The sequence below is a fragment of the Haliotis cracherodii genome, unplaced genomic scaffold, assembly GCF_022045235.1.
Source record: "Haliotis cracherodii isolate W230 unplaced genomic scaffold, xgHalCrac1.p SCAF_6, whole genome shotgun sequence".
NCBI classification, from domain to species: Eukaryota; Metazoa; Mollusca; class Gastropoda; order Lepetellida; family Haliotidae; genus Haliotis; species Haliotis cracherodii.
This window is the reverse complement of record NW_027266319.1, coordinates 2,576,690-2,604,157: the sequence shown is the minus strand read 5'-3', so window position 1 is coordinate 2,604,157 and position 27,468 is coordinate 2,576,690. Positions and strand designations below refer to the sequence as shown.

General features: G+C 40.9%; 1 protein-coding gene and 1 pseudogene across 1 annotated transcript; both read right to left on the bottom strand.

The window, feature by feature from the left end:
* Window positions 1-886: 886 nt before the first annotated feature.
* Window positions 887-7,748, bottom strand: LOC139445531 (uncharacterized; annotated as a pseudogene).
* Window positions 7,749-15,814: 8,066 nt separating this feature from the next.
* Window positions 15,815-24,427, bottom strand: LOC139445068 (large ribosomal subunit protein mL46-like). Its single transcript, XM_071226147.1, has 6 exons — window positions 24,346-24,427; window positions 22,504-22,714; window positions 21,078-21,211; window positions 19,821-19,963; window positions 17,722-17,847; window positions 15,815-16,767 (listed from the first exon to the last, which is right to left on the bottom strand). Exons 1-6 carry the CDS (start codon window positions 24,425-24,427, stop codon window positions 16,615-16,617), a joined length of 849 nt encoding a protein of 282 aa, XP_071082248.1. The 3' UTR covers window positions 15,815-16,614.
* Between the last annotated feature and the right edge of the window lie 3,041 nt (window positions 24,428-27,468).

The window sequence follows — 27,468 nt, the reverse complement described above, 5'->3', positions numbered from 1 at the left end:
GCAAACATTGTCTCCTGAAATGTTCCTTACATCTTACATGACTGTGATGTCAAATATGCTCACTGCATATAGAGCCTCTTAGTACGTGAACCTACGAACTGGGCTGTGAATCCTGGAGGATTTAGAGGCTGAAGATGTTGCACTGCTTTGTTCTTCTTAATCACCATGGTAAAAGCTTTTCGTGTACCAAGTTTCATGCTTTTAACTCAAAGTCCACAGTTCGGCCGTTTTGTACACTTAGCCGCTCGACGATTACCAGCTGGGATAATTGAGTGTTTCTGAAGCAATGTTTTACAAGTGAGTCTACGTGGGTGTAAACAATAATGTACAGAATGTTTGTCTGTGAATGACAGATGTATGTTGCACGACTAACTCTGTCAACACCCGGTCACATGGCACATTGAGACTTGAATAATACACTGAGGTCGTATACAGAAATATATACATAGGGACTTAGTTGAAACCAAAGGGAAACGTCTTTCTGGTCATTGGTTAGATATTCATATGTATTAGCCATGTGTGGACTGGTGTTTAAATCTAACTTTGGTTAGATATTTTGCATTTCTAAACTTGGTACAGATGATTGTTTGACCCTTGATACACCATCTACATACGAGATACTATGCAGTTATTGGCCCATGTACATTCATAAGGTGAATGCTGAGAAACTACATGGTGGACACACACACACACACACCACACCACACCACCCCCCCCCCCCCCCCCCCCCCCCCCCCCCCCACACACACACACACACACCCACACCCACACACACACACACACATCCAGTGATTGGGCTGGGTGGCTGGGTGTTAAAACAAAGATTATTTAAGTTTGAGTTTTATTGAAGATCTGATTCATCAATTTTCTGTTTCATAGAATAGAATTCATTATAACACGACATTTCTATATTCTTGTTGCAAGTTGGCATTTTCTTGCCAATGTGGTTTAAAGATCCATTTCTACAAGAACGGGTGACTTGACTTGGAACTGCATGGAAACAAGACATATTTCTGCACAGAGTTGCGTCCCTTTGATCACCTGTCAAACCACACCCTGTCCCTTGTAAACAATGAATACAAATTCACCTGCATGGGTGTATAGCATTGTTTTGATTGTACATCGCTACGGGAAAGATTTCCTTATCTCCTATGTGTCTGGGATATGACTGATAGAGAGCGTATTGTCCGAATTGAGTTGAATCTTGTTACTATTATACTCTACGCAATACCCCAGATTGTGGAAATAACTGATACAAATTAGTACATTTATAGAACTCAACCAGTTCTCACAGCATCCACACATTATTATATCCGCTGTAGATCACCGAACGCTAGTGGTATTATATAAGAGTTAAGCGCCCCTTTAAAACATTAGGAGATGGGTTGTCAAACTGATAATCTAAAGACCGATACCATGAGCAATTATGTGAACAGGTTACTCCATGACAACACACGTCAGATATATAGTACACTACACAACACAACATTACTGTTCTATGAACAACATAAAACAACAATACTGCCCAATATCATGTATCTAGGTCACGTGATATCTCGTGTAGTGTTGTCCTCATTCAGTGCTGTCTTTGTGCGTTCCTTTCACAAATGTACTTGAGAAGTACTTCTATCAGGTCAGACTACCACTACTGGTGTTAGTTCGCCCTATATTTTATCAATGACAAGGTGAACTACGTGTGTACGGAAAGATCTGGATCCGATCTGAACTAAGGCAGGAGTCAACTTTTGAAATAGTCAACTGTGTATGGAGATCAAAGTTATCCGTATTTCCACATTCAGCGTGGGCAGAATTTGAATACTTTTACGTATTTGTCAGACGTAACATACAGCAGGCCGTCACCATCAAGAAAGACACCAAGAGGGCGTATCAGACCATCCTGTTGTGTGAGGACATCTCTAACAAACTGCCCCGACCCTGTCAGCTGAATCACCTTGTGGGAGTCTTGGTCTGCAAACAAGATGTCTCCTGTGCTGGCTGTTGTGATGCCTTGAGGACATGCCAGAGCCCAGTCTCCTCGGGGCTTGTAGGTGAAAACAGCGTCTCCTTCACTGGTCACACATACTAGGGATTTTACTTCCTCTTCACTAACTATAAGGTTTTTGTTTCTGGTGACGTGGACGTGGCCTGGACTCCCTATCACCCCCGTGTTGATAGACCTCAGTCTCTTCCCTGTCATGTCCAGTATGTCCACAGAGTGAGACTGTCTCTCTGTACTTGCCACGAGGTGTGAAGGACTCAGAAAGGCCAGGGTAGAGTACTTCTTTCTTGTTTTGATAGTCGACAGCAATACGGGATCTGGGGTAACATTCACTGTAACTATGTTCCTCTTCCATGGACACTGACAGCTATCTGACTCTCACTTAACTTGGCTATTTGCCATGGACCATTAGACAGCAGAAGCTGATTATGAAAGGATTTGAAGTTTGATGTGTAGTATGTTAGGAGTCTCTTGTTATTGTAATCTGCAACTACCACAACTTTGATGCCATCAACAGTCAACACTGCGACGTCACACAACAAAGGATCCTTCTTGTCCCCGCCTTCCTTGCAGTCAATGGTGTGATGTAGAACAGGAGAAGACTCAAGGTCACTCACATCATGGACGAGTTCAACCTCCCCCAGCTGTAGCTCATCAACTGCTTTACTCAGCTTGTCCAGGTCGTGTGTCAATACAACCCATCTTGGTGCTGGTGTGTTGTCCGCGTCACTGTTGTCTGTAGACGTCTCACCCATCGACTTATAGACGGCATACATGTCCACCTCACAGTTGGACGTCACAGCATTGGCTGTGAACTCATACTGCTGCTGGTACATCTGTAGTTCGATCTCCTGGGATCTAATATCTGCTTGTAACTCACGTAATTGTTCATCAGTAGCTTTGTCGATGTCACCAAGGAGTTGCTTCTCTTTTCTTAAAATAGCACACATCACTGTGTCCCGTGTCTTTGTGACTTGATCTTTGAGGGTCTGTGAATTACTCTTCACATCTTGAATTGTAGATTTTCTCTGGGATATGTTACTATTCGTAGCTGCAATGTTGATTCCGAGTTTCTCTAGTTTGCTTGTCAGTTGTTCCTTCACAAGAGGGGTCATACTCTCTATTGTATCAACATCCTTACATGCCCTGTGTTTTATGCTGCAACATATCGTGCATATTGCCTGATTGCAGTCTTTACAGAACAACTTCAGCTTTTCATCTCTGTGGACTTTACACATGAAGCGACGCTTGACCTTTATTTTGGTGTGATCAGACAAGTGAACCACTTCATGGTCACACAACACTGGCATCATGTTGTGCATCTGGAGACATCCTTCACAGTGCATAACATCACAGACGGAGCACCAAGAAGTGGCTGGAGTTCTCTTTCCTTGTTTCGTACAAACACTGCACAAGTGTTCCTCCACACCTACAAAAACAAGTGTGCTGAATTTTATTGTCAAAAAACATGATAAGAATCGCACACCATCTAAAGAAATAGAAACATTTAACACATTAGTTTTGTCACAAACGGCCACGCCCTTTCTGCAGGTGAACATATCATATGACACAGGTTGTAATGAAACAATGATGCTGTCTCACAATGTTGTCAATCATGACCTACAGGTAATCATAACCACAGGATTATTATTTGCTGACTAGATATGCAATAACAGATGCATATTAGAAACTGCGGGCGTTTCCGCAGCTTTATAGATGGGAGACTTCACTGACAGACGAGTTAACATAAACGTTTTCATTTAACATGCTTTGTGACAATGTAGCGCCATGGCACAGCCAGTAGGATAACCTGTAACTAAGATCAACCCCACAGTTCTGTCAACACATCCCGTCCTAGCTGTGGCATGTCATAGTGGAGGGCGACTAAGATCAACCCCACAGTTCTGTCAACACATCCCTGTGCTAGCTGTGGCATGTCATAGTGGAGGGCGACTAAGATCAACCCCACAGTTCTGTCAACACATCCCTGTGCTAGCTGTGGCATGTCATAGTGGAGGGCGACTAAGATCAACCCCACAGTTCTGTCAACACATCCCTGTGCTAGCTGTGGCATGTCACAGTGGAGGGCGACTAAGATCAACCCCACAGTTCTGTCAACACATCCCTGTGCTAACTGTGGCATGTCATAGTGGAGGGCGACTAAGATCAACCCCACAGTTCTGTCAACACATCCCTGTGCTAGCTGTGGCATGTCACAGTGGAGGGCGACTAAGATCAACCCCACAGTTCTGTCAACACATCCCCGTCCTAGCTGTGACATGTCACAGTGGAGGGCGACTAAGATCAACCCCACAGTTCTCTCAACACAACCCTGTGCTAGCTGTGGCATGTCATAGTGGAGGGCGACTAAGATCAACCCCACAGTTCTGTCAACACATCCCTGTGCTAGCTGTGGCATGTCACAGTGGAGGGCGACTAAGATCAACCCCACAGTTCTGTCAACACATCCCTGTGCTAACTGTGGCATGTCATAGTGGAGGGCGACTAAGATCAACCCCACAGTTCTGTCAACACATCCCTGTGCTAGCTGTGGCATGTCACAGTGGAGGGCGACTAAGATCAACCCCACAGTTCTGTCAACACATCCCTGTGCTAGCTGTGGCATGTCACAGTGGAGGGCGACTAAGATCAACCCCACAGTTCTGTCAACACATCCCCGTCCTAGCTGTGACATGTCACAGTGGAGGGCGACTAAGATCAACCCCACAGTTCTATCAACACATCCCTGTGCTAGCTGTGGCATGTCATAGTGGAGGGCGACTAAGATCAACCCCACAGTTCTGTCAACACATCCCTGTGCTAGCTGTGGCATGTCATAGTGGAGGGCGACTAAGATCAACCCCACAGTTCTGTCAACACATCCCTGTGCTAGCTGTGGCATGTCACAGTGGAGGGCGACTAAGATCAACCCCACAGTTCTGTCAACACATCCCCGTCCTAGCTGTGACATGTCACAGTGGAGGGCGACTAAGATCAACCCCACAGTTCTATCAACACATCCCTGTGCTAGCTGTGGCATGTCATAGTGGAGGGCGACTAAGATCAACCCCACAGTTCTGTCAACACATCCCCGTCCTAGCTGTGACATGTCATAGTGGAGGGCGACTAAGATCAACCCCACAGTTCTGTCAACACATGCCTGTGATAGCTGTGGCATGTCACAGTGGAGGGCGACTAAGATCAACCCCACAGTTCTATCAACACAACCCTTTCCTAGCTGTGACATATATTGTAGTCCCTATTCAGGATAAGTAGACACAAATTGTGACATTTATATGCTAGCTTGTCATACAAATTGTATTAATAACTGACAATAATATGACAAAAAGGAATGACGACGTGGTGGGGGTAGGACATGAAATTCATGTTGATTTAATAAAATTATGGCAATAGGTAATTAGGTTCATCTGAAGCTCTTTGTTGCAAACGGAAAGTAATTTATTTGCCTTTGCAAGAAAGAAATATTTTTCCTGCATCAAAATCGAATAACATGAAGTCATAATAAGTAATTCTATGAATGAATGCTCATCTATGCACACATGTGTGGTTGTTTACAAACCTTTGAAAAAGGTATATTAGTCAGGCAGTAGTATTATAAGCTGATTACCCTTTGTCCAGTGTCCATAGTCGTCCATCAGCCCCTGCATGACGTGACTTGGTTTCAGCTGACTGACCCACTCCTCTACTGGACTGTAAGGGTTGCTTACTTTCGTCTGTTGTCTACAGGAGGGACATTGGATGGACTTGGCTTGTACTGCTTCCGGCTGTGTGTAGGTGTATTTCAGCAGACAGGACTTGCAGAATGTATGATGACACTGAAGGGTGGCAGGGTCTGTGAACACCTCAGAACAGATGACACAGGAGAGGTGGTTCTCTGTCAGCTTCTTAGCGGTCGCCATCTGAAGCCAAACCGATAGTTTAGTGAAGTATATATGCACATGTTATAGACAGAATCATACAACATGTACATGGATGCATCATCCCCAACGTCCCAAGACGTGACATCATTACAAGACAGCGAGACAGGAGTTTACGTGACAATACGTTGCCCCATTGCATGTATATCTGTGGAACATTATGACTCTTGTTAATTATGTTTTACGTAAGTCGCCCTGAACCTCAAATACCACACAGTATCATGATACTATTTCACGTTTTCCCCTAAGTAATGAATATGTACAGTCCATGAAGTGGAGAGACTGGGTGGAATGTATGCCATGTTTTTCACACATGACATAAAATTAATGCACATGGATATTAAAATTAGTTTCATACAACGATCTTAATTCAACAATCTTACAGTAGACTCATTTCAAACCGAAACAAGAACAACAGTCGTTTACGCCATTAACCCATTTCCATAACAAGGTTGATGTTTCAGCTTCTTGTAGTAAAAGGTAAATCAGGTTTGAAACACACACCACACCTCCCCCGAGTACTGCACGTACTTCAATACTTTACTTCCTGGTTGCCTGTCACCCCACACCCCTCACGTGACCTTACCAGGTCAAGACGGCGAGTAGACACGTGGTTTAAACCGTCGTCAAATATTGGCGTGTTTGGGGATACACACTCTCCTCTGTGAAGTACTACATTAAGATTTAATAAAAATCGACAACGCCAAAGAATAATCAGTATCTGCCGAAGCGCATTCAATCTAAGGCAAAATAGTGGTGAAAATTATATGAATAGATACCTGGAAATCAGTGTCGACACCAGGTGTTCGCTTCTGCTGTGCATCGTTAGGCAACAAACATTTACCTCATGAATTAAATTCGTCTTCATGACCGGATACAGATTGTCCACACACACGCACACGCACGCACGCACCCACGCACACTCAAATACACACACATCACACACACACAACAGACAAAATCATACAGGCATATTTAGTCATAGGACTGATATCAAACAGACAAGCAAGCTTAAAGGGACATAACTCTGATCAAATCGTGTACATCGCCACAACGCCTCACCAAACCCGAAGAACTTAGCTGTCGTTCATGTGGTGTTTCCAGCACGCATGTTCACTTAGTCAGCAAATCAAATGACCCGAGTCTGCTACTGTGTGGGGTAGGGGAGGGGGTGGGTGGACACCAGCAGACGTTTAAGCTCCTTTCTACTTATAACCGGTAACTACCTGTATGACCTCAGATAAAAGCAGTCGAACATCTGTCAGCATAGCTCCATGTTAATGGATTTTTATAATAGTAATACTCTTGACTGTGCTGTCTTTTCATCAACGATGACGATTCAGCTGCTAACTGACATCGTACAGAACTATATGGATGGACGTTTAAGCTCATTTCTACTTTCATTATAACTTGTAACTGCTTGTGTTAAAAGGGCAGACGATAATCTGTCTGCCTAGCTCTGTGTTAATTGATTTTTATAATAGTAATACTCTTGAGTGTGTAGCCTTTCACCAGCGATGACGATTCAGCTGCTAACTGACATCCTAGAGAACTATATGGATGTAATCATGGTGGACACCTGCTGGATATCTCAATGTCAAGTCTACTTTCTGTGCTTAATTCAAACCTCTGCCCTTACGTGTATACATTAAAACATAGGCAACACAATCATGAGCTGTGGCATGATGTAAAATCTATACGTGTGTATGAGCAATGGCGTCTAAATATGTGACATACCTCTATTACAACGTGGAGCTCTCTTCTCGGAAGTCGCCTCTCTTTCTGGTTCCTGAAATTACCGCAACCCGCTCGTCGCCTGTCGTGTTAAGTACATTACGTGATCTGTTGGCGGCAGGTGTTTATCACATTATAAGCAGCTTTTTACGACTCTATTCAGATCTGTACAATCAATGGATGCAAGACATTCGTTCCCAGGTCATGAGGCATTTATCGAGAAATAATGTGTATAATGTCTATTGATATTTGGTTCGAGGTGCAATTTTAAATGTATAGTCAGTAGGAGTTGTTCCCCATAGACCATAATGTTTCATGTTAGCTTGATTTGACTTTTCGGAGTTGTCGCCCAGGAGGTCTCTCCGTTCTAGGGCGGTGGGGTAGTCTAGTGATAAAAGCCGCGGGTTCGATTCGTCACATGGGTATAATGTATGAAGCCCATTTCTGGTGTCCCCCGTCGTTTTATTGCTGGAATATTGCAAAATGTGGCATAAAACCATACTCACTGAAAAAATACTGAAGAGAAAGTCGCCCAAATTGGCTTACCATCTCCGTGTGTGTTGAATAAGGCCAGGATTAAATGATTGGAGAAAGGATGTATAGTTTTGGAGTTACATGTTGCGAAAAGAAGGAAAGAGTTACAACGAAAGAGTGAAATACTACAAGAGCATCAGAAAGCCACCAAGCCCATAGAAGATGGGTTTCTAGTGGGTCACAACGGCGCAAATCAAGAAACTCGTGATATATTAAGTAAAGCAAAATATAATAACATCGTTAGCACAAGATCTGGAGGCGAAGTTTCTCGATTCCGGGGATGGTATAAACTTGACCTTGGTAGTTCAAAAGGGGACGGTGATAACTCCACATTAGAGATGTTGACATACGCCAGTATAGGCGTCTTGAGAGATGATTACTGACAAAGGAGTGGATATATCTGGAATACTGGACTGTCTGAATGACATCCTAGATGTAAGTCGCCTTGTATAGAAATACCTATGGGGAGATATACTGGCCTATGACAGGAGTACAGAGAAACTAAGAATCATAGGTCGGCATGTTTAAACCGGAAGCAAACAGAACTGCAGATAAAGGAAGAATTAATGTTAGGGAATTATGGGATTGCCACATCTAAACCGAGAGTTGCTAGTGTGTTTGTTGCTATCCCGAAGAGTGACAGCAAGAAAAGACTTATCCACGATGAGAGTTTCCGTGGGAAAAGATATGAATTATTACATGGTAAAGTGTGAGTGCTCATTCTTGGACTTAAGGGACGGTAAAAAGTGAATCACCCAGGTAGTTTCCTCGCAAAGGTTGATCTCAAGGCTGGTTCAGATCAATACGACTGCAGCCAAGTAACCATGATCAGAGTAGTGCTGTACTACCTACACTTGTAGCATAAAAAGCTACCTTTTGCTGCAGCAAAGAGCCCTAAGATATTTCAAACCTTCAGTTCGGCTGTGTGTTGCCTAACGAAAGTGCGGTATCACGTGGGGGTTACGGCCAACATGGACGCCTTCTTGATTGTGTCCAGTTCTGCCAAAGAATGTGCAGGAGCTCTGGTTAAGTTGTTTCTGTGATGAGGATGTTGGGTTTCAATATGGAAAAATACATAATCGAGTCTGGACCATACAAGCCAGTGACTGATTTCATTAGCATCGATTTACACAATTAGGATACGATGACATGCATCAACCAAGTCAGCGAGCCTGACCACCTGATCCTGTTAGTCGCCTCTTTTATACCCATTGGAATATGATAACATACCCATAGTACTATGATAACATACCATAGGAAAGAAGCTCATCAATAAAAGGTACCATACACCGATTATTAACAGGAATCGAATCCTTCGGCAGAGAAACTCCACATGCTTCCATTGCCAATAGCTTGCGTTTGCTTGACATTTGAATATGTGGCTAGCTGGTGGTCATCTGGGCAGAATAAACTCCTACTGTAGTGGTCCGTGACAGGCACTGGCCATAGGCAGGGCAGGGTTATACTGTTCGAAAGATAGGACAATCGGCTTTATCCGACATGATGGGAACCGATTAAATCAGTGCTGTTTTGACCCGTTTATCCGACAGTCTCGCACTCCGACTCCGACACACCTCATTTGCAACGATTTGCTGAAATCACTCATTAATCAGTCTCGTTAATCCGACACAGCGATCAGCGTACTCCGTGGTCATCTGCCCGCGTGTACATAGCCCCGTGTTTTGATGTGAGACGAGTCGGCGAGTAGCTGCATATTTAAACAGCTGCAGAGGTAAACTCCCGTGTGCGAAATACGCATCAGTCGGAAAGCGCACGTTAAATCTCCAAAGTAAGTAAGTAAGTAAGTAAACTTTGTGTTTTGTGTTAAACTTTAGAGGTTGCATGATTAGAAAACATATTCCGCCAACAATGTAACACAACAATATGAATATTTCCTTTTTCCTTTTTTATTACATGTTTGAATCGTTATCTATCGTGTAGTTGTCCAATTTTCGATCACGAACGTTGATAATACCTAATTTCGTTTATCCGACATACTCGTTAATCCGACATAATCATATGCAACCAACAATGTCGGATTAACGGGACTTGACTGTACCTCATTTGGCCCCTTTCCCTGAAATAGACAGGCGTATTAAGCCACATACTGGTATGTCGACCCGTGACAGCAGGCACACTGCATGTGACCAGCGTGAGTAGCTCTACAGGATGAGAGATGGGTTGTAGGAACTATATAACATCATACAAAGATAAACGATGCTTTAATAACTTTATGTTAACATTCATAATCTATTATTGCTACCACAAACACGTTTAGCATTATATCTCAACCAAAGTTCACGTTTCACTTTATATGTCTATTTTCATACCTACATATTACGATGTCAATAAAGTACACACTATTTCAGTAAAAAAAACAGCATTATTGACAAAAGAGAGAATACAAAAAGTTATTCAGACGAAAACAATATGTGTACAATGTATAAACAAAATAAACTAGAACAACTGGAAACTCTATCAAAACAGAAACCTGAAAACTATCAGACAAACTTAGAATTTTATCTCAGAAGGATCTGTTTATGCTGATCCCCAAGAGCTAACAAACAACTTAATAAACCAGTAACTGCAGATGAAATAATGTTTTGTTCAAAACAGTTCATAGCAAGTCCAGGAGAAGATAAGATAGTACATACCCGCACGCACGCACGCTCGCTCGCTCGCATGCACTATTTACAGCCACTTATATAATAATAACTATATACTGATATTTCTGTGTTAAAACTGACAAGGGTTTTTCAAAGTCCTTTAAATTCAACATTGGGGAATACAAGGGTGCATTTTATCTTCAACATTGTTTATTATATTCCTCAATGATCTCCCAAAATTATTTCAAACCTGATGGTAATACTATAACGCTTAAATATTTGTCTTTCGTTGTTTGCTTATGACGACACTATGAAAAGTGTTACTTGATGGTCTGAGAGTATTTGATGTGAAAAGTAACCTAAGGATTAACAGGGACAAAACGAATGTTGGATTGTTTGGCAAGTGAAAAAGAAAAATGCATGGACCATGGCTGATACAACAATACTAGTTTCGGACATATATAATTATTTTAGAAATAAACGAGTGTTGTTCATCGTACAAATAAAACACTGCAAGGAAAATAAGAATATGAGGGGCGTGCCATGAGGTGACATGAACCACGCTTCGTTCTTCATTGTTCTTTGCGATTTATCGCGCAGCCCCTCGTGGTATATTCTCCCTGCAGTGTTTTACTGTACGATACACAACTCCCACTCGTCGTTTATTTATTACCTACAAGATGGCTAGGCGATAATTGCCAAGAACAAAGAAGAACAAAGTGTGGTTTATTTTTCGATAAAACATTGTTCTTTCATGACGTCCTTTCTGGACATACGAACATGCACTCGCAACTTGATGACGTCGTAAATCGGACGACGTTATTTTTTTAAAGGGATGTGTCTAGTGAGTTGTTTTCATAGATGTAGCTGTACAACGTAGACAAATGCAATGACCCAGCGATCGCATCCAAAGTGGGACAGATATGACAAACGGTATTGGGCAAAAATACATACAGAAAATCGACGAGAAAATTGTGAGAATAACCGGGAAATACCAAACTTTACCCACCTGTTCATAAAATGGACTTGTCCGATATTGCCGAGTTCGTATTATATTTCGTGATTTATCATTATACAAACACACAGCTGAACTGTAGCTTCATGGTGCTGATTAGCCTTGCTCTAAGTCTGTGGAATGGAAGGATTGACTCTATAACCCAGATTTCACTGTATTATACGACTACTGGCTTGATTAATGTTTACAACAATTTGCAAACAAGAGCTAGAGGTATATCCTGGTTAAACTGGTAGAATGGGGCTAGTCCGAGTGCTTTATAGTCCCTGCAGTGTTTCATTGTACGATAAACAAGGACAACGAGTGTTTTATTTCTTATATGTGATATCAGCATGATGCGCAGCCTCTAAGGATGTCAGTGAAGTGTACATTTAAAAAAATAATTACCCGTATGTAAATAACTTAGGATTGACTGTGTATTTTTTTCGGTTCATTGAGGTATGAATCGAAAAAACGATGTGCAAACTGTATGAATCCGCGTAGCAACACATGGCATGTCTGCTGACCATGGGCTGATGACTGCTGATGAGCTGGTGGCAGTTTTATTACTAAACAAGATCCTTTTGGATGGGGACATTCCTTGCAAAATGCACAGGAGTATGAAGTGAGCATCGGTTCTTTGATCTGGACTTTCTGGATTATATCAATACACAATTTATCTGCGTATGGTATTTGTGACGATGACCTCAAAATAACCCCATGTAGTATTGTAGGCAACGGCGGCGTTGTCATACTTCAGCAACGAAGATTGGATAACTTTGTTATTGTTATTACCTTGACAGACGATAGACTTGTATCTACATTTTTCAAGTGTATCTTCCATCACGAAACCATCTCTTTTCACTGATTATATTGATAAACTGTGTGATCTAGATGACGAGTATTAGAGTATGACGACTCCCTCAGTGTACGCAATCAGAGACCAATAAAGTTTAGCTTTAAGACTCAAGCTTTGCTGAAGCTTCAACCTGAGGATTACAGTAAAATATCTTACAGCACATTGAGGAACATCGCTTGAGAACACTCGTAGAAACAGAGCAGTTGGCGGAAGTTGACCCAACTGTCTTCTAGAGAGTTACAAAGTAGTCACAATATATGGATAACAACTTCTTTAATACTGTTGAGGCTACATTTCGGTATAGACCCTTGTACAGTTGTCAAGCAAGACAGTTTTGTTTTAATGCCTTTGTACTTTTCGCACATATCGCATAGATCTGAAGAGAGGCATTGTTTTAATCTTATACAAAGGGGGTATCAAGCCCCTTACATGTACATTGTTGCAAGGTGTTTTTTCTTTTTAAAAAATTCAAGCACATAGTTTTAAATAAAAAAATATATCTGGTTTTGTAACTAGCTGAAATAATATCTAATCTCCATACACGTCACCCCATACTAATAATTAGGCAACAATGTGTATGCTTCACGCCACTGACGTCGTAGTTGACGATGTTAAAAAGTTGACTGTAAACACTGACTGGTTGTCTGACTCTTAGGGCCTGACCCACGAAGGTTGTTCTGCATGTCCGTTGTTCCATTGTGCTTCAGGTAGTTGTGGCATGACTTCACATTTGAATAGTTATCGTGTGATGTATCATTTCCCTGTAACTACAGAGACAAACTGCATCCCAAGAAAGTGTTTTGTTACAGTGATCTGTCGGAACCCAGTTTCCACATCCTCCACCAGTCGGCTGTTGTCTGAAGGTTCATGTGATAAATACAAGTCCAAGGTTGTACTATTGTTGTATTCTTTATTTACAGTACAACACAAATGTCAATGTGCACAGTTAAATCATGATGACACACAGAGAGGAACCAATAAAAAATGTTCGGAGTCTTCTCATTCTCTCTCTCTATCTCTCTCTTATCATGCTAATATTAAACAGGGTTCTTCTTAATTGCTTGTTTACCGATCCATTGACCCCATTGTTTCGCAAGGAAATAATCTCATAAAAATCAAATCTTTTACGCCAATTCCGCACTGCATGAAGATCTGAGGACACCTCAACCGGATGTCGGTTCAGTTGTTCTGATTAGCCAGTGAGCGCTGAGGCTGCTTAATTCAGACCAACATATCTTATTTCAGAATCTCGATAACGAACTTACCGAAAGACGCCCGATTATGTTGTCGTGGATATGTTATACACCCTGTCGTCTCTGAGCGGCCTGGCTTCTACACCATAAAGGGAGGACAGGTATTTGTGTCCAACCTGGGTTACCTGTTGAAATATCTGAACTGAGATGACGATGAAATGAACCTCATCATCATAGAAAGCTGACATCTGATTGGCTCAAGAGCCCACACAGCTTTCATTTAGCCAGGGGGTCAAAGGTCACTAAGTGTTCACCTGACACAACCTTCTATGGAGAGAGGTACTTCATCAGAGTAAAAGATCTGATCTTATAGATATTGACAAGGAAAGAAATTTTAATTTCACCCCAACTTTGCTAATTAAATGGATTATAAAATATGGAAACACTGATAAGACTTTGACTAGTCATTAGGAAAAATCATCATTTTCAGTACTTTATTTTATTTCACTCAGCAAACAAATACTTAAAGGGGCACTGATCTAACGCAATTCCCCGGACTGGTTGTTCCCTTTGTTATTGTTTTTTTCCCCGTGAGTACCCGGATGATACGCAACGCAACTGAGCGTGACCAGAGCTACCGTCTGCAAGGACAGCTAAATAAACTTGGAGGCTGGAGGCAATATTTGTTTTACGCATTTTTGCATAAACACTGATTGGTTAACTGTGATCCATTAAGATTTCGTATGTTAATTAATTTCTTCAGCCTAAACAAACAGACAGAAAGAACAGCGGAGCTCATCGGATGTCGTCATTTGGAAATACCCCAGATGGTTATAAGTTTATACTAAAAAAGAATCCATGCAGTGAAAGCATTTTCGGATTTCGGCTTGAGTCGATAATACGATTACTACTCCCTTGTTGTCATCCACGTTTTCTCGTATAACCCTACACTTGTGTATTTGTCGTCATTCACTTGATGCTCAGTTAATGAATTTATTACAGATACAATTAGTGGTAGCACCACTTAGATTACCTGACAAAGGTTCCCATTTGGCATTTATTGTGTCTGGGGTAATTATTCAATCTAAATCCAGGTTTGAAGTGAGGTGAAATGTGTGTTATGTAATATGCACGTGGCAGCCCAGCAAGAGATGAATGATCAGTTGATTTACTTTTTTTTGTAAATCAACGGATCGTTCCTAGTCATCAAAGGATTAACAGAAAATACGTTGATTGATTAATCACTGTTATCTTGCACAGTGGATATGTCAAGAGTGTTTACATGTCTAGGTTTACTAAACCAAAGGGAATACACTCATATCATGGCGTGAAGTGCCGATGTAAAAACAACATACTTTGATCAAAGGGTTAACTGATACTACGTTGATTGATTGATCATTGTTATCTATCACTCAATGGATTTTTTAGGAACCGCGGACGTTATGAAAATAGTTGTCACGTGGGCTTTCTCAGCTGACCATTGAGACTTGACACTTATGTAAAACACCTGAAACAATCCAAGTGATCAGTTGAGAAACGAACACAGGTTATAATATCCCGAAACGATATATATCTTTTAAAATATTTGATTGTTACTGAGACACGTGATATCGAATAAGTTTCTTTGTACAGCTGCAGACGAGTGGGATATTGTTCCTTTGTGTGGATATTCACGAATACATTCCTCGAACAAGGAAGCTGCCTAAAATTTATACACATAAATTTGGTAGATTGTAATTATGATACTTGCATTTTGTTTTCCTTCATTTCAACCGATTCGTTTTTGTTTCTCTACGTCTTGGTTGGGAAATTCTTCAATGCGCGACAGACGTTGTTTTCACGGGTCTTTTCCTTTGTAAGCGTGTATATATTACCGTCAATTTGTAAAATGTGATTCTCTCAGGCAATTTTGACTAAAAAATCTGTCCAGAGTGATTAAGACAATCAATAGGATTATTATGTAGGATTAGAAGCCAAACAACATAGAAATGTACTTTTCAACGTAACATTTTCAGCCTCTTAGTGATGACATTAAACATCAAAATGTTTGGAATTCGTTATCATAATAATACAGATGGAAATGTTTTTCAGTCACTTTGTAAAATAACTGAATATTTAGACGTTTAATAAATTTGTTACACATTTGACAGTAAAAAAATTTACACTATAAAAAAAGCAATGCTCAGGTGAAATATTTACTTTGTGTTGCAAGTCAAAATAGTGTAAACGAAAATCGCAAAATTACCAAGCAAGTGACTTATCAAAACTTCGTCACCATTACCGATGCTACCCACAAAGATACCTACATTTCCTTATTATCTCGAAAACTGTATTTCATTTTGTTGATCAATGTGACCATACGTCCATATTACTACCCATAAAAGTGACAAATGCACTTACGAATGGCTCAGCAGAGGTCGCGAACTAGTCTAGATTTCTGCTATACATCCGGGTACTCACTCGGAAAAAACAATAACAAAGGCAACAACAAGTCCCGGGGAATTGCTTTAGATCAGTGCCCCTTTAAACATGTTTCAAATTTGTTTGTTACTCTTAATTCTTTTTGGAATTTTTTTTCGTAAACCAAGAGTTGAAAGAGTGATCTTCCGGTGTGACAGAATGTTCATTGTTTGATTCCGATCAGAAGTGGGATCCTTCACCTCGAGTCTCATGTCTGAGAACCAAATGTACTGTTGGACCTAATGTGTGACCACCAGTGAGATGACACACACACACACACATACAGCTAACACACATTCATATCTCAAGTATGAAAGACTTAACACTGCTGTAATATGATGGGTGCAAGTAGTCCTTCAGTTCCCTCTTTGTCACCCACAGAAAGTCTTCAGCAGTGCCCTGATCTACACTCACACCACCTGTCTTGTACGCAGCCTTGAAGAAAAACAGCTGAAACAAAAGACATTACACAGACATTATAATGGCAGAATTAACATGCACCAAACCATTACCATAACAGGTATCAAATCAGTGAGATTTGATAACGGTTTCAAATTGGTGATTTTAATCACATTGGATTGCAAAGTTAACAGGAAAAATCATGTTCATTCACCAACCATCTCATAAAATCATATTTTGTATTCCAATTCGAGTATAGTTAGATTTAACCGTTCGAAGTTTAATATTTGAAACCTCACGGTCTATGTCCAGTTCCAGACTCAATTTAGCACGGTTCAATTTACAGTGACCTAGTTTTACACTGAAAACACAGTATGTTTGCTGTTTGCCTCAATTAGAAGCAGTAAGGGTAAGGCTTCTATAAGAGTCAGGCCTCTTTAAGGGTAAAGCATTCATACATATAATAAGGGTAAGGCTTCTATAAGGGCATAAGGGCAAGGCTGCTATAATGGAAAGGCTTCTATAGAGCATAAGGGCAAGGCTGCTACAAGGGTGAGGCCTCTACAAGGGCAATGGTTCTATAAGGGCAAGGCTCCTACAAGGGTAAGGCTTCTATATGGTAAGGCCTCTATAAGGGTATGGCTTCTATAATGGTAAGGCCTCTACAAGGGTAAGACATCTATAAGGGTAAGGCCTCTACAAGGGTAAGTCTTCTACAAGGGTAAGGCTTCTACAAGGGTAAGACATCTATAAGGGTAAGGCCTCTACAAGGGTAAGGCCTCTACGAGGGTAAGGCCTCTATAAGGGTAAGGCCTCTACAAGGGTAAGACATCTATAAGGGTAAGGCCTCTACAAGGGTAAGGCCTCTATAAGGGTAAGGCCTCTACAAGGGTAAGGCTGCTATAAGGGTCAAGCCTCTATAAGCGTAAGGCCTCTATAAGGGTAAGGCCTCTACAAGTGCAAAATGTCATGTTAAGAGGTTGAATCATCCACATCCAGCCATACCTTTACTCCCGTGTCTGTCTCAGGGCTTGACCTGAAGACGTACGTGTGTACACCACAGGGGGCGTTCCCCACAAACTGGGCAGATAACTCTTCCCCACAATGGACACCCAGGACTCTCTCCGCAGTCTGTTCAAACAATCATCCATTGCATGTGTGATTGGGATAGAATCATTGATAATACCGAAATCGACATAATAAGCGCCCAGGGCGCTCTCAAAATTACAAATAGGGGGCTCTTATTAGAATATTATTTTGGTGTAAAAACAGAGTTGAAAAATAAATTTTGTGGTTTTTGCTGACAGCCTGAAATGTTTATATACGACAGATATATTTTCCCAGAATTTAATTTCCCATAATTAAGGGTGCATATAACACACGAGTGGATATTAAACACGAATAAATAAGTCTTGTGTACATTGATCAATCGGAAGGGGTGCTCATTGGGATTGTTCACTAGCCAATATATTGGCAAATATCGCCATGGATCTTATTAGAGCGGGTCGTTTATCACATCAAATACGGTAAATCAAAAATATTATTTTTCCCATAAAAACAAAGAGTAATCATGAATGTTGTATGATTGCAACCTAATTTTCTTATATCACAAAAAAACTGTTTTACAATGAAACCACATTAGTCAATGGAATGAACCCACTTCCAGACACCCTCCTGTTTTCTGTCCCTTGACTTCAGACAGGGTTTCACTGCACGTACTGGAGTAGTATTGAGGATAAATAGAGAGAATCTCACCTACGGCTGTTTTGATATAGAAAATATATCAAGTCGATAAAAGGTTTGCCAAGGAGTTTTAAACTGTTTGGTTTTCATGTAAAAATAAATGTGACTTTTAACCAATCAAAAATGAATACTGTGTTCATATCAAGACGACAGTTTATAAAACATCAATTGAAAAACCTGAACGCAGGTTTAGAAGTGACTCAATTCAAAACCTAGGTTTGGGAGATGAGCTGGTTACTAGGTTTACCTGAGGTTGTAGGAACCTAATGCAATATAAAGTGACACAGTGATAGATGTATAAGTAGTATACAACACAAGTTGTTGGGGCTGGCTATTGATATAGATCATAGAGATCCATAATCGCTAACTAAATATCGATAAATATCAGAGAAGTTACTATGAGCAAATAGGTAAAAAAAAAGTCCAAAGACTCTTCATGGTGCTGGTGAGTGGTGACACATTTACGCATGGATTACTTTGTGGACATTAGATTCATAACAAAAACAGTTGCTTTCCTTCTTTGGCAATCGGCATAATTGACAATAACAAGTCTCTTTTGGTAAATTTAAACTAGATTTTATCACAATTGTTTGTGTGAGATATTATCGATGACACAATCTCTATATCGATAATCATTAATATGTCTTCCCATCGATGATAATTCTGATTATCGGTCTTTTTGGCCAGCATTTTAGCTTCTGATTTCTTGTCGAGCAGCTTGTCAATACACCTATGCCTCTCACGTGTGTTATATTTACTTCCCTCAATGCTAGATAGGCAGACAGTGAGTGAGTGAGTGAGTGAGTGAGTGAGTGAGTGAGTGAGTGAGTATGGTGAGTATGGTTTTATGCTGCTTATAGGAATATTCCAGCAATATCACAGCGGGGACACCAGAAATGGGCTTCACACATTGTACCAATGTCGGGAATCGAACCCCCATCTTCAGCGTGACAAGCGAACACTTTCACCACTAGACCGCCCAAGGCAGACAGATAATGCCTGACAGATGACCTTAAGCTTGTTGTGTCTAGCTTGGCAGTAAGTTTGCCTATGAACTTCGAGACATGTCTTGCTCCATTTCCTCTCTGCTTTCCACTTTTGCACTCTGCCTGGTGCACATGTTCGTCATACCATGGTGCGTTTGCTTGGTGAATAACGGACTTGATAACACAGGGGCAGGCCTACCCAGCAAGTCTGAGAGAGTTTTGTGATGTAGCTTGGCAAGTGCACGGACATCTGAAGGGGAAGGCACAGCAGCTAAGACTGTGCAATATCATCTCAGATAGGCCTCAGAATATGTCAGTACTGTGGACTTTAATACCCAAGGCTTTTGTTGCTTTACGATACCAATTGTGACCCACCTCTCTCATAGACTCTCCCTCTGACCACCTTCCCTGGGGGAATACCCACAGTGGCTTGTCCCCGACTTTCTGCTTCACCAGAAGAACCAGCTTCTCGGCCAACTTCCTGTCAGTGGACTTCTTGTCTCCTGACTTGTCTGCATCTGAAACATCAGGTTTTGTCAACTGAAACATCAGGTTTAGTCAACTGAAATATCAGGTATCATCAACTGAAATATTTTTCATAAATTGTAATTCTCCAATTCTTAATAATGTTAAATATCTTCTTTGGTGTCTTTGGTGTACATGAAGCAAATACGTTTCAGTTGCGAAAGTTGACTTTATAGCTGAGTAAAAATCTAAATTTGAATTCTCATTAAACTTTGAAAAAAGACATTGAACACAGCAGTCTTTAACTCTTTGTTGAAATTCAAAAAGAAACAAATCAATGTTTCAGATTTTAGCCAGTTATAGAAACCATCAGTAGCTTTGCTTGAAGTTGAAATCAAGATGAGTGAGATTGTGCAACCCTGTTACATCACAGGGTCAGCTAAAGCAGTTGGTATGGGAGGGAAGTCTGACCCTGTTACATCACAGGGTCAGCTAAAGCAGTGGGTATGGGAGGGAAGTCCGACGTGATGCAGGTCCTAGATGCTTACAACTTTTGTGAAACCCAGAAACGAAGTCTTGAACCCATGATCGTACTATCAAAGGGACACAACTCTACACTGGGAAATGTCATACCTCAGACATGTTAGACAACAGGAACACACGTCCTGCGCACGATGAGAAAACATGAGCTGTCTCAGGCATCTTAGCCCGATTCAAATAGCTATAGGTGAGTGAGTGAGTGAGTTAGGTTTAACGTTGCTTTTAACAGTATTCCAGTTACATCACAGTGTGTCAGCTCAATGTGGGAGGAAAGCCCGAAGTGATGCAGGTCTCAGACGTTTACAACCCACGAGCACAGGTATGGTGCTGACAAACCTAGAAACATAATCAGGGTGAACTGGGATTTGAACCAACAATCATAGGTTTCTAGCGTGCCCAAGGGACGCAACTCTGCCTAACACGACTGGGCCACCCGTGCCCCCAGCTATGGGTCAAGACACAAACTACCAGAAAGGATGAAAAAGGCAGACTATCTGATTTTTTTCAGGACAGTGATCTCATCTCCATGGCAGCCTATAGCATTTTGAAATGACTCATTTTCAGTTGATCACAAAACTTTCTGCTCTTCAATATGCTGCTCAGACGTTCAGCAAGAGAAGCACTGACCGGTGACTCGATCGGCTGGAGTGAACTGTTTAGCCTCTATCTCCCACATGTCCTCCAGGTCAAGAGCTGTCTGTGTGACCGCCTCGGCCTCCGTCTCTTCAAAGTCATCCTCCTTGCGTCGTGCTTCTCGCAACCTGAAAACACAGATGGCACTTAACCTTCACTTTAGCTTCAGACTTTACTTAACCTGAAAACACACAGAGCACTTGACCTTCACTTAACATTGCAAAGGTTCATTGTTTGAAAGAACACTATCAACAATGCAGGAAATATGTCAATGTTCTAAACATTTTATTATAAACTTCAGTGTGAAAGAGTTTTCTAAAATTGAGAAAAGTGATATTTACATTGCAGTGAACATAACACTTGATATATCACTGCAGTGAACATAACACTATGACGGAACTATTTTCATACAACAGTTGCCTCCCCTTAAATTGCCTCCCTTTATGGTAAGTGTCTAGCCTGGACAAACACTATTGACATCTTTTTTTTTTACGTAACTTCCACATTGACAAGACAATATAATGATAGATGGTCATTTATGGTGTTAATATCACTTCTTGCCGTTTGTTATTCTCTCGAAAATGTTTTGTTATAAACTGTAACTTTCTCACTTAACTCGTCAATCATATAACGAAATCAACATCCGGTTCGTAAACTGCCATGCAGATTTTGAACGATTGCAAAACATGTGTACCACCAACTCTGCGTCAAAAGACATTTCCAAATCTTTTAATGTTTTTAATCCAAGTGCTCAAAGATTTGTTGCACTTTGCAAAGTAAGACTAGTTTTATCACAATATAGATCTTGATTAGCGATCAGATCATCTTGACTGGTTGTCGAAATTTTGTTTGGACCAAATACAAGTGATATGAGCGGTGGAATCTGTTTGGTCAGTAGAAGGGACATAGAAGGGACATAACTCATCATAACCCGTGGTGGCGCTACGATCGAGCTCAGAAATTTTTTGACTAGTTCGGCAAGGGTGGAAACTGGACTTTTATAGTCAGTTAAGTTCCTTGCCTGGGGAAGATGGTATAGTGCCTCAGATGATGGCAAGCATATAACACAACCTACAGATAATCCAACAACCCTACAGGGTCTGCATCTTGTCAATTCCAGTGTAGCAGGCGTGGAGCCATCACACAGATGACATCCATACCATGTTGGCTTGCTGATGGAATTAACCTCTATGGTCATTTGGACAAGGCGTCTGATGTATAATGGAATAAGAAGTGTAGTGGGCAAAAATTCATTGCTGGCTATGAGCACATGGTCTACATGAAGGCAGACTTATTGGTAGATTTCTTCTCTACTCTCCACTAGGTAAAGAGTTACCCAAGAATTAGACCATGTATGAATATGACGTAAAGACATAACAGCGTCCAACTTCCAACATCATCAAGTTCATTTTTATCTTACATATCGTTCCTGTGTCGCAACTCATGACTTGACAAGAGACTGTTCTCAAACTCCATCTTGTTGAGAAGCTCCCCAAACTTTTCCTCCATCTTGGTCTTGTGTTGTGTAATGACTGGAGGTCGTTCCACACACACGGCACTCATCAGCTGCCATTGCTTCAATGACTGGCCTGCCTTGGAGCTGCTCGCCCAACGTTTCAGATAATGAAAACCTAAAAGCAAAACATACAAATAATTCTCTGAAGTTTCAGAATCACATGGGAAGAATGAATTTACCGGATACACTCCCTGATTAACATATCGGGATAGTATCATCAGTTGATGGTGCGTTTTCATGCTTATATGTTCATGTCTTTACAACACTTGGCAGTGTTGTAAATATTTTATTATTGCACTGTTATCTCTAACTTCCTCGTGTTTGTCTCACGGTTGTAGTCAATACAGGCTCGGGTACCTGCAGCCCGATGTCCAATCCTGGGATAAAATGAATAGTGTAAATTAGGATAAGTTTAATAATTTGAAAATTTTATTCTAAATTGCATATTTATATACTTATTGTATCTCACAGCAATATGCCCATCCAACCAACCCCGCATCTCAGTTCCTCTAGCCTGATAGCCCTACAAGGAGAATGGGGGCGGTCGGGTAGCCTAGTGGTTAAAGCGTTTGCTCGTCACGCTGAAGACCCGGGTTCGATTCCCGACATGGGTACAATGTGTGAAGCCCATTTCTGGTGTCCCCCGCCGTGATATTGCTGGAATATTGCTAAAAGCAGCGTAAAACCAAACTCACTCACTCACTCACTACAAGGAGAATGGGCTGACAGATAGACACAAGTCATCAGGTTGTGTAGGATTACGGTGTAAGGTTACCATGCACGGAGCACGTAATTCACCCAGTTATTAGTCGGTAACTTGGGGCATGCTGTGTTGTGTTCAGGTGAGGTTTTCTGTTTTAGAAGCTGGAAACATGGTTCAAGCATGTTTCCACATAGGATCGAAGAAGAAAGAAGAAATGCATACTGTGAGATTGGATAAGTTTAAAAATTTAGTTTTGCCCAAATTGCCTGATAGATTCCTGATCCAAATATGCATTGCACTTTAAACACTTCGTACAAAAGATAACTGAATCATTACAGTTTGCATGGTTTATTAGTTGTTTAACACTGGACTCGGCAATATTCCAGCTATATGACGGTGGTCTGTAAAAAATCTACTCTGGACCAGACAATCCAGTGATTGACATCATGAGCATTGATCAACGCAATTGGAATGTGATGACATGCATCAACCAAGTCAGCAAGCCTGACCAACCAAACCCATTAGTCGCCTCTCACGACAAGCATAGTCATCTTTTACGGCAAGCATAGGTTGCTGCAGACCTATTCTACGAGAATCCTCACAGTTCTGACATGCATGATTAGCATGGTTTGGGGAGTGTACTTATTTCCATCTCATTAGTGCTTCAAAAACCACTGACCTCTCAATAATTACCTTTGCACTTTTATCATGCTCCCAGATACATTTAATTGCACTGTATATTTTTCCAAAACTACCTTTTACTGCAAGCATGGGTTGGTGAAGACCTGTTGTACCCCTGATCTTCACAGGGGACAAGCATGGGTTGCTGAAGACCTATTCTACCACGGATCTTCACAGGGGACAAGCATGGGTTGCTTTAGACCTATTCTACCCTGGATCTTCACATGTCCCATCAATGTTATGACGATCATGGAAATACGCGTAGAAACATCTGAAACATGCTTATGATTTCAGGCGCTAATGTTGACCTAAAGAACCAATAGGCACCGTGGTCCTCATGCAAAAATACATTTCTAATTCACCTTGAAGCCGGTTTCTTCGAAAAAGTGAATGCAGTACCGCAAACCTCGAACAACTTGCAGCCATGCTGACAGAGATTGTCATGAGAGTTACTTCCCCTACGTCCGACTAAACCAAGCTCCTCACAGCGATAGTCCGGTCGCGGAGCTATGTTACCGAGAGTGTAACGAAGGTGTCACGCGCTGGGCAGGAGCTTACAACTAAACCTGTTTCACGATTCCTTCTGCGCTTCGTCAACTTTCGTAATTATGATATGAATAGACAGAGCCCAGCTTATAGCTACGATCTCCTTTCAGTTTCGATTGGGGGAATCATCACTGGTACTGTGTGACAACACTTTATTCCAACTTTCAGCGCTGTTTGGAAGTAAGTCTAGCAAGTTATTATTAGATCCAACGTGTGTGAAAATGGGTACCGTACGTCCGTGTTGAGAAGTTCAAATCTGTAGACATAGATGGATAGATAGATAGATAGATAGATAGATAGATAGAATGTATACGTCTTTGGTTTGACAAAATAGAATAAAAGTCAGGATTTGATGTCCAAATAAGAAAAAGTGAAAGATGTTATAATGCACCAGGTCTAGACTTTGTCATATCCAGAAACTCGTAATTGTCGATTTTATTATTTTATTTTTATGGAACCCAAAGTAACTTTTTGAAATTGAAATAATTGCATCAAGAGGTTTGACATAGCCACGAGTTAGGCCTAAGGCACTTTGTGATAAATCAGGGCCGCCAATTGGGTACTTATGCTTAGGGGTGTATGTAACTTTGTAACCCAAATGAATTCATACCTCTAGAAAATAGAAATAAGAAATTTCGTACCCTAATCAAAAGTAAATTCATAAGACTATGCTACAAGCAATGAAGTAAGCTATATAAAATATTAACTTAGACAAAGACATTATTATTTTTTTTACTTAAGAACAACATATGGCCGTTATCTGTTGACCAAAGCCAATCTTTAAGAAAACACTTGTTTCAATTGACAATTACTTCTGGTCTTCTTGATGGATGGAAATTAAAACAATCAAATAATAAGCGTTTGGACCAGACTATGAATGGATTGATCCTCGATCAACAGAGTTGGGATATTGGTTGTTTTTTTAACTGCCATGGGTTTGATTGTGTGTTGATGATTGTTGTGTGTGTGTGTACTTTGTCCGGAATGTTATACAGAATGAATGGCAGACTTTATAAATGTGAGTGCGTTGATTGTTGGTGATAATTTTGTTATATAAAATCTCAACAGCTTCTGTTTTGTCCTAAAATTCCCTATACGATGAATGGACTGTGACATCACACAACTCGTTATAGCGAGAGGAATCACACGGACGTCTGAAAAGTATGGTTGGAAAACTATTATCCAACGATAATATAGTCTTATATATACAAATATTTAGAAACAGAAAATAGGGTTACAAAGTTTCTTATTTTTAGGGTCACAAATTTTCTAGGGATATGAATTCATTTGGATTATAAAATAACCGCAACCCATTAATATTGGTTTCAAAATATTTGGATGAGATGTTTCAATCACGTTATTGTGCCCTTGTAGATACTTTGGTTTTGATTACTCTTAAATGACTCTTCAATGTTTTTCATTAACAGGTTTGTCATAATGGAAGAGGCTCATCGGGAAGTGATACGAAGAAACTGGTTATATTTGTTGGAAAAAGTTATCATACATACAGGTGTGACGGACTATCTGTTTCAGGAGAAGGTACTCTCCCAAGACATGCTGGATTTGATTGACAGTAAAGCCATAGCAAGACAAAAACTTCACGAATTCTTTAACTTACTTGTAAGAAGAGGTCCCGATGCTTTTGAAAAGTTTCTAACTGCGTTGCGTACCACACAGCAGGAATTTATAGCAGATAAGTTACTGCAAGATTTACAGTCACCAGTTTCAATGTCTGGTGTTGAGGCAGATAACCTTTGTTGACAAATGTTTTTTACTATGGTTACTTTGAGAATATGAGCTCAAATTTGCCAATTGCTGGGACATCTCAGTGACCTTTGTTATTCATGCAATTCAGTTGTTCAAGTGTCATACCTTATCTGAAGGAGGAATTGGAAAATCATATGTCGGCAATAGTTATACATGTACCAGGACCAATACTTTTCAAGGTGTATTCAACATGTGGCATATTTCCTAGATTGAAGAGGAAACAACAAGTCATTCGATCACGATTCACCAGGACCTTCTAACCCAGGTTATTGCAAAAACAGTTTCCAAAATGCTTTGTCCACCCCATCTCCCCGAGGCAAGGGAGTTAACTGACTTTAAAAGTCCAGTTTCTACCCTTTCTGAACTAGCAGGACTTTCCAGGTTTGATTGTAGCGCCACCAGCGGTGATTTAACAAGTTAGGTCCCATCTACGTCCCTCCCATTGACAAGTCAGATTTCACCTCTCATATCACTTGCATTTGCTTCAAACAAAATGTGGCGATCTGATCAATAATCAAAATCTTTATTGTAATGAAACGGGTCTTACCCTGTGAGGTGCATTAACTCACATGAGCAAGTTGATTAAAAACAATAAAAGATTTTCAAAATATCCGTCGATGCCCATGCTTTGAAAATCCTGCAGCCGACAGAAGTCTGCACGTTGAAATCCATGTTGTTTACAAACTAGATCGTTAAACGATTTTGATTGGACTATGCATGGACTCGTTAGTGGAGTACTGGACTTTTTGGTTGGTTAACGCCCTTGCCTCACGAAGATGAGTCCACCCCTGTAGCAGAGTAGAGATGTCAGCATCCCGACAATCAGCAGCAAGTGACTTGGAGTCCCAGTTTGAATCCCATTCTACGCATCCTCTTGCTGTGACATCACATCAGGAATTAGATTACTCAGATCATCTCCAGATGCAGACATGGTGTTCAATGAACCAGCGCTGTTACTGGAAAAAGACAGAGGTACTGGTCAATTTGTATTGTAATGGGTGGCCCCAGTGTATCAGTGCCAGTTCCAGCCTATTTGTATCAAACTGTCACTGGAACCAAGGTCAGGTGATTCTTGAGTATCCAGAGTATTATGTCTTGATTCCATGACCGGGGTCTGATATGACCCCAGTGGCCACATGTTTTGAGTGGATTATTGAAGAGGATTGTTGAAG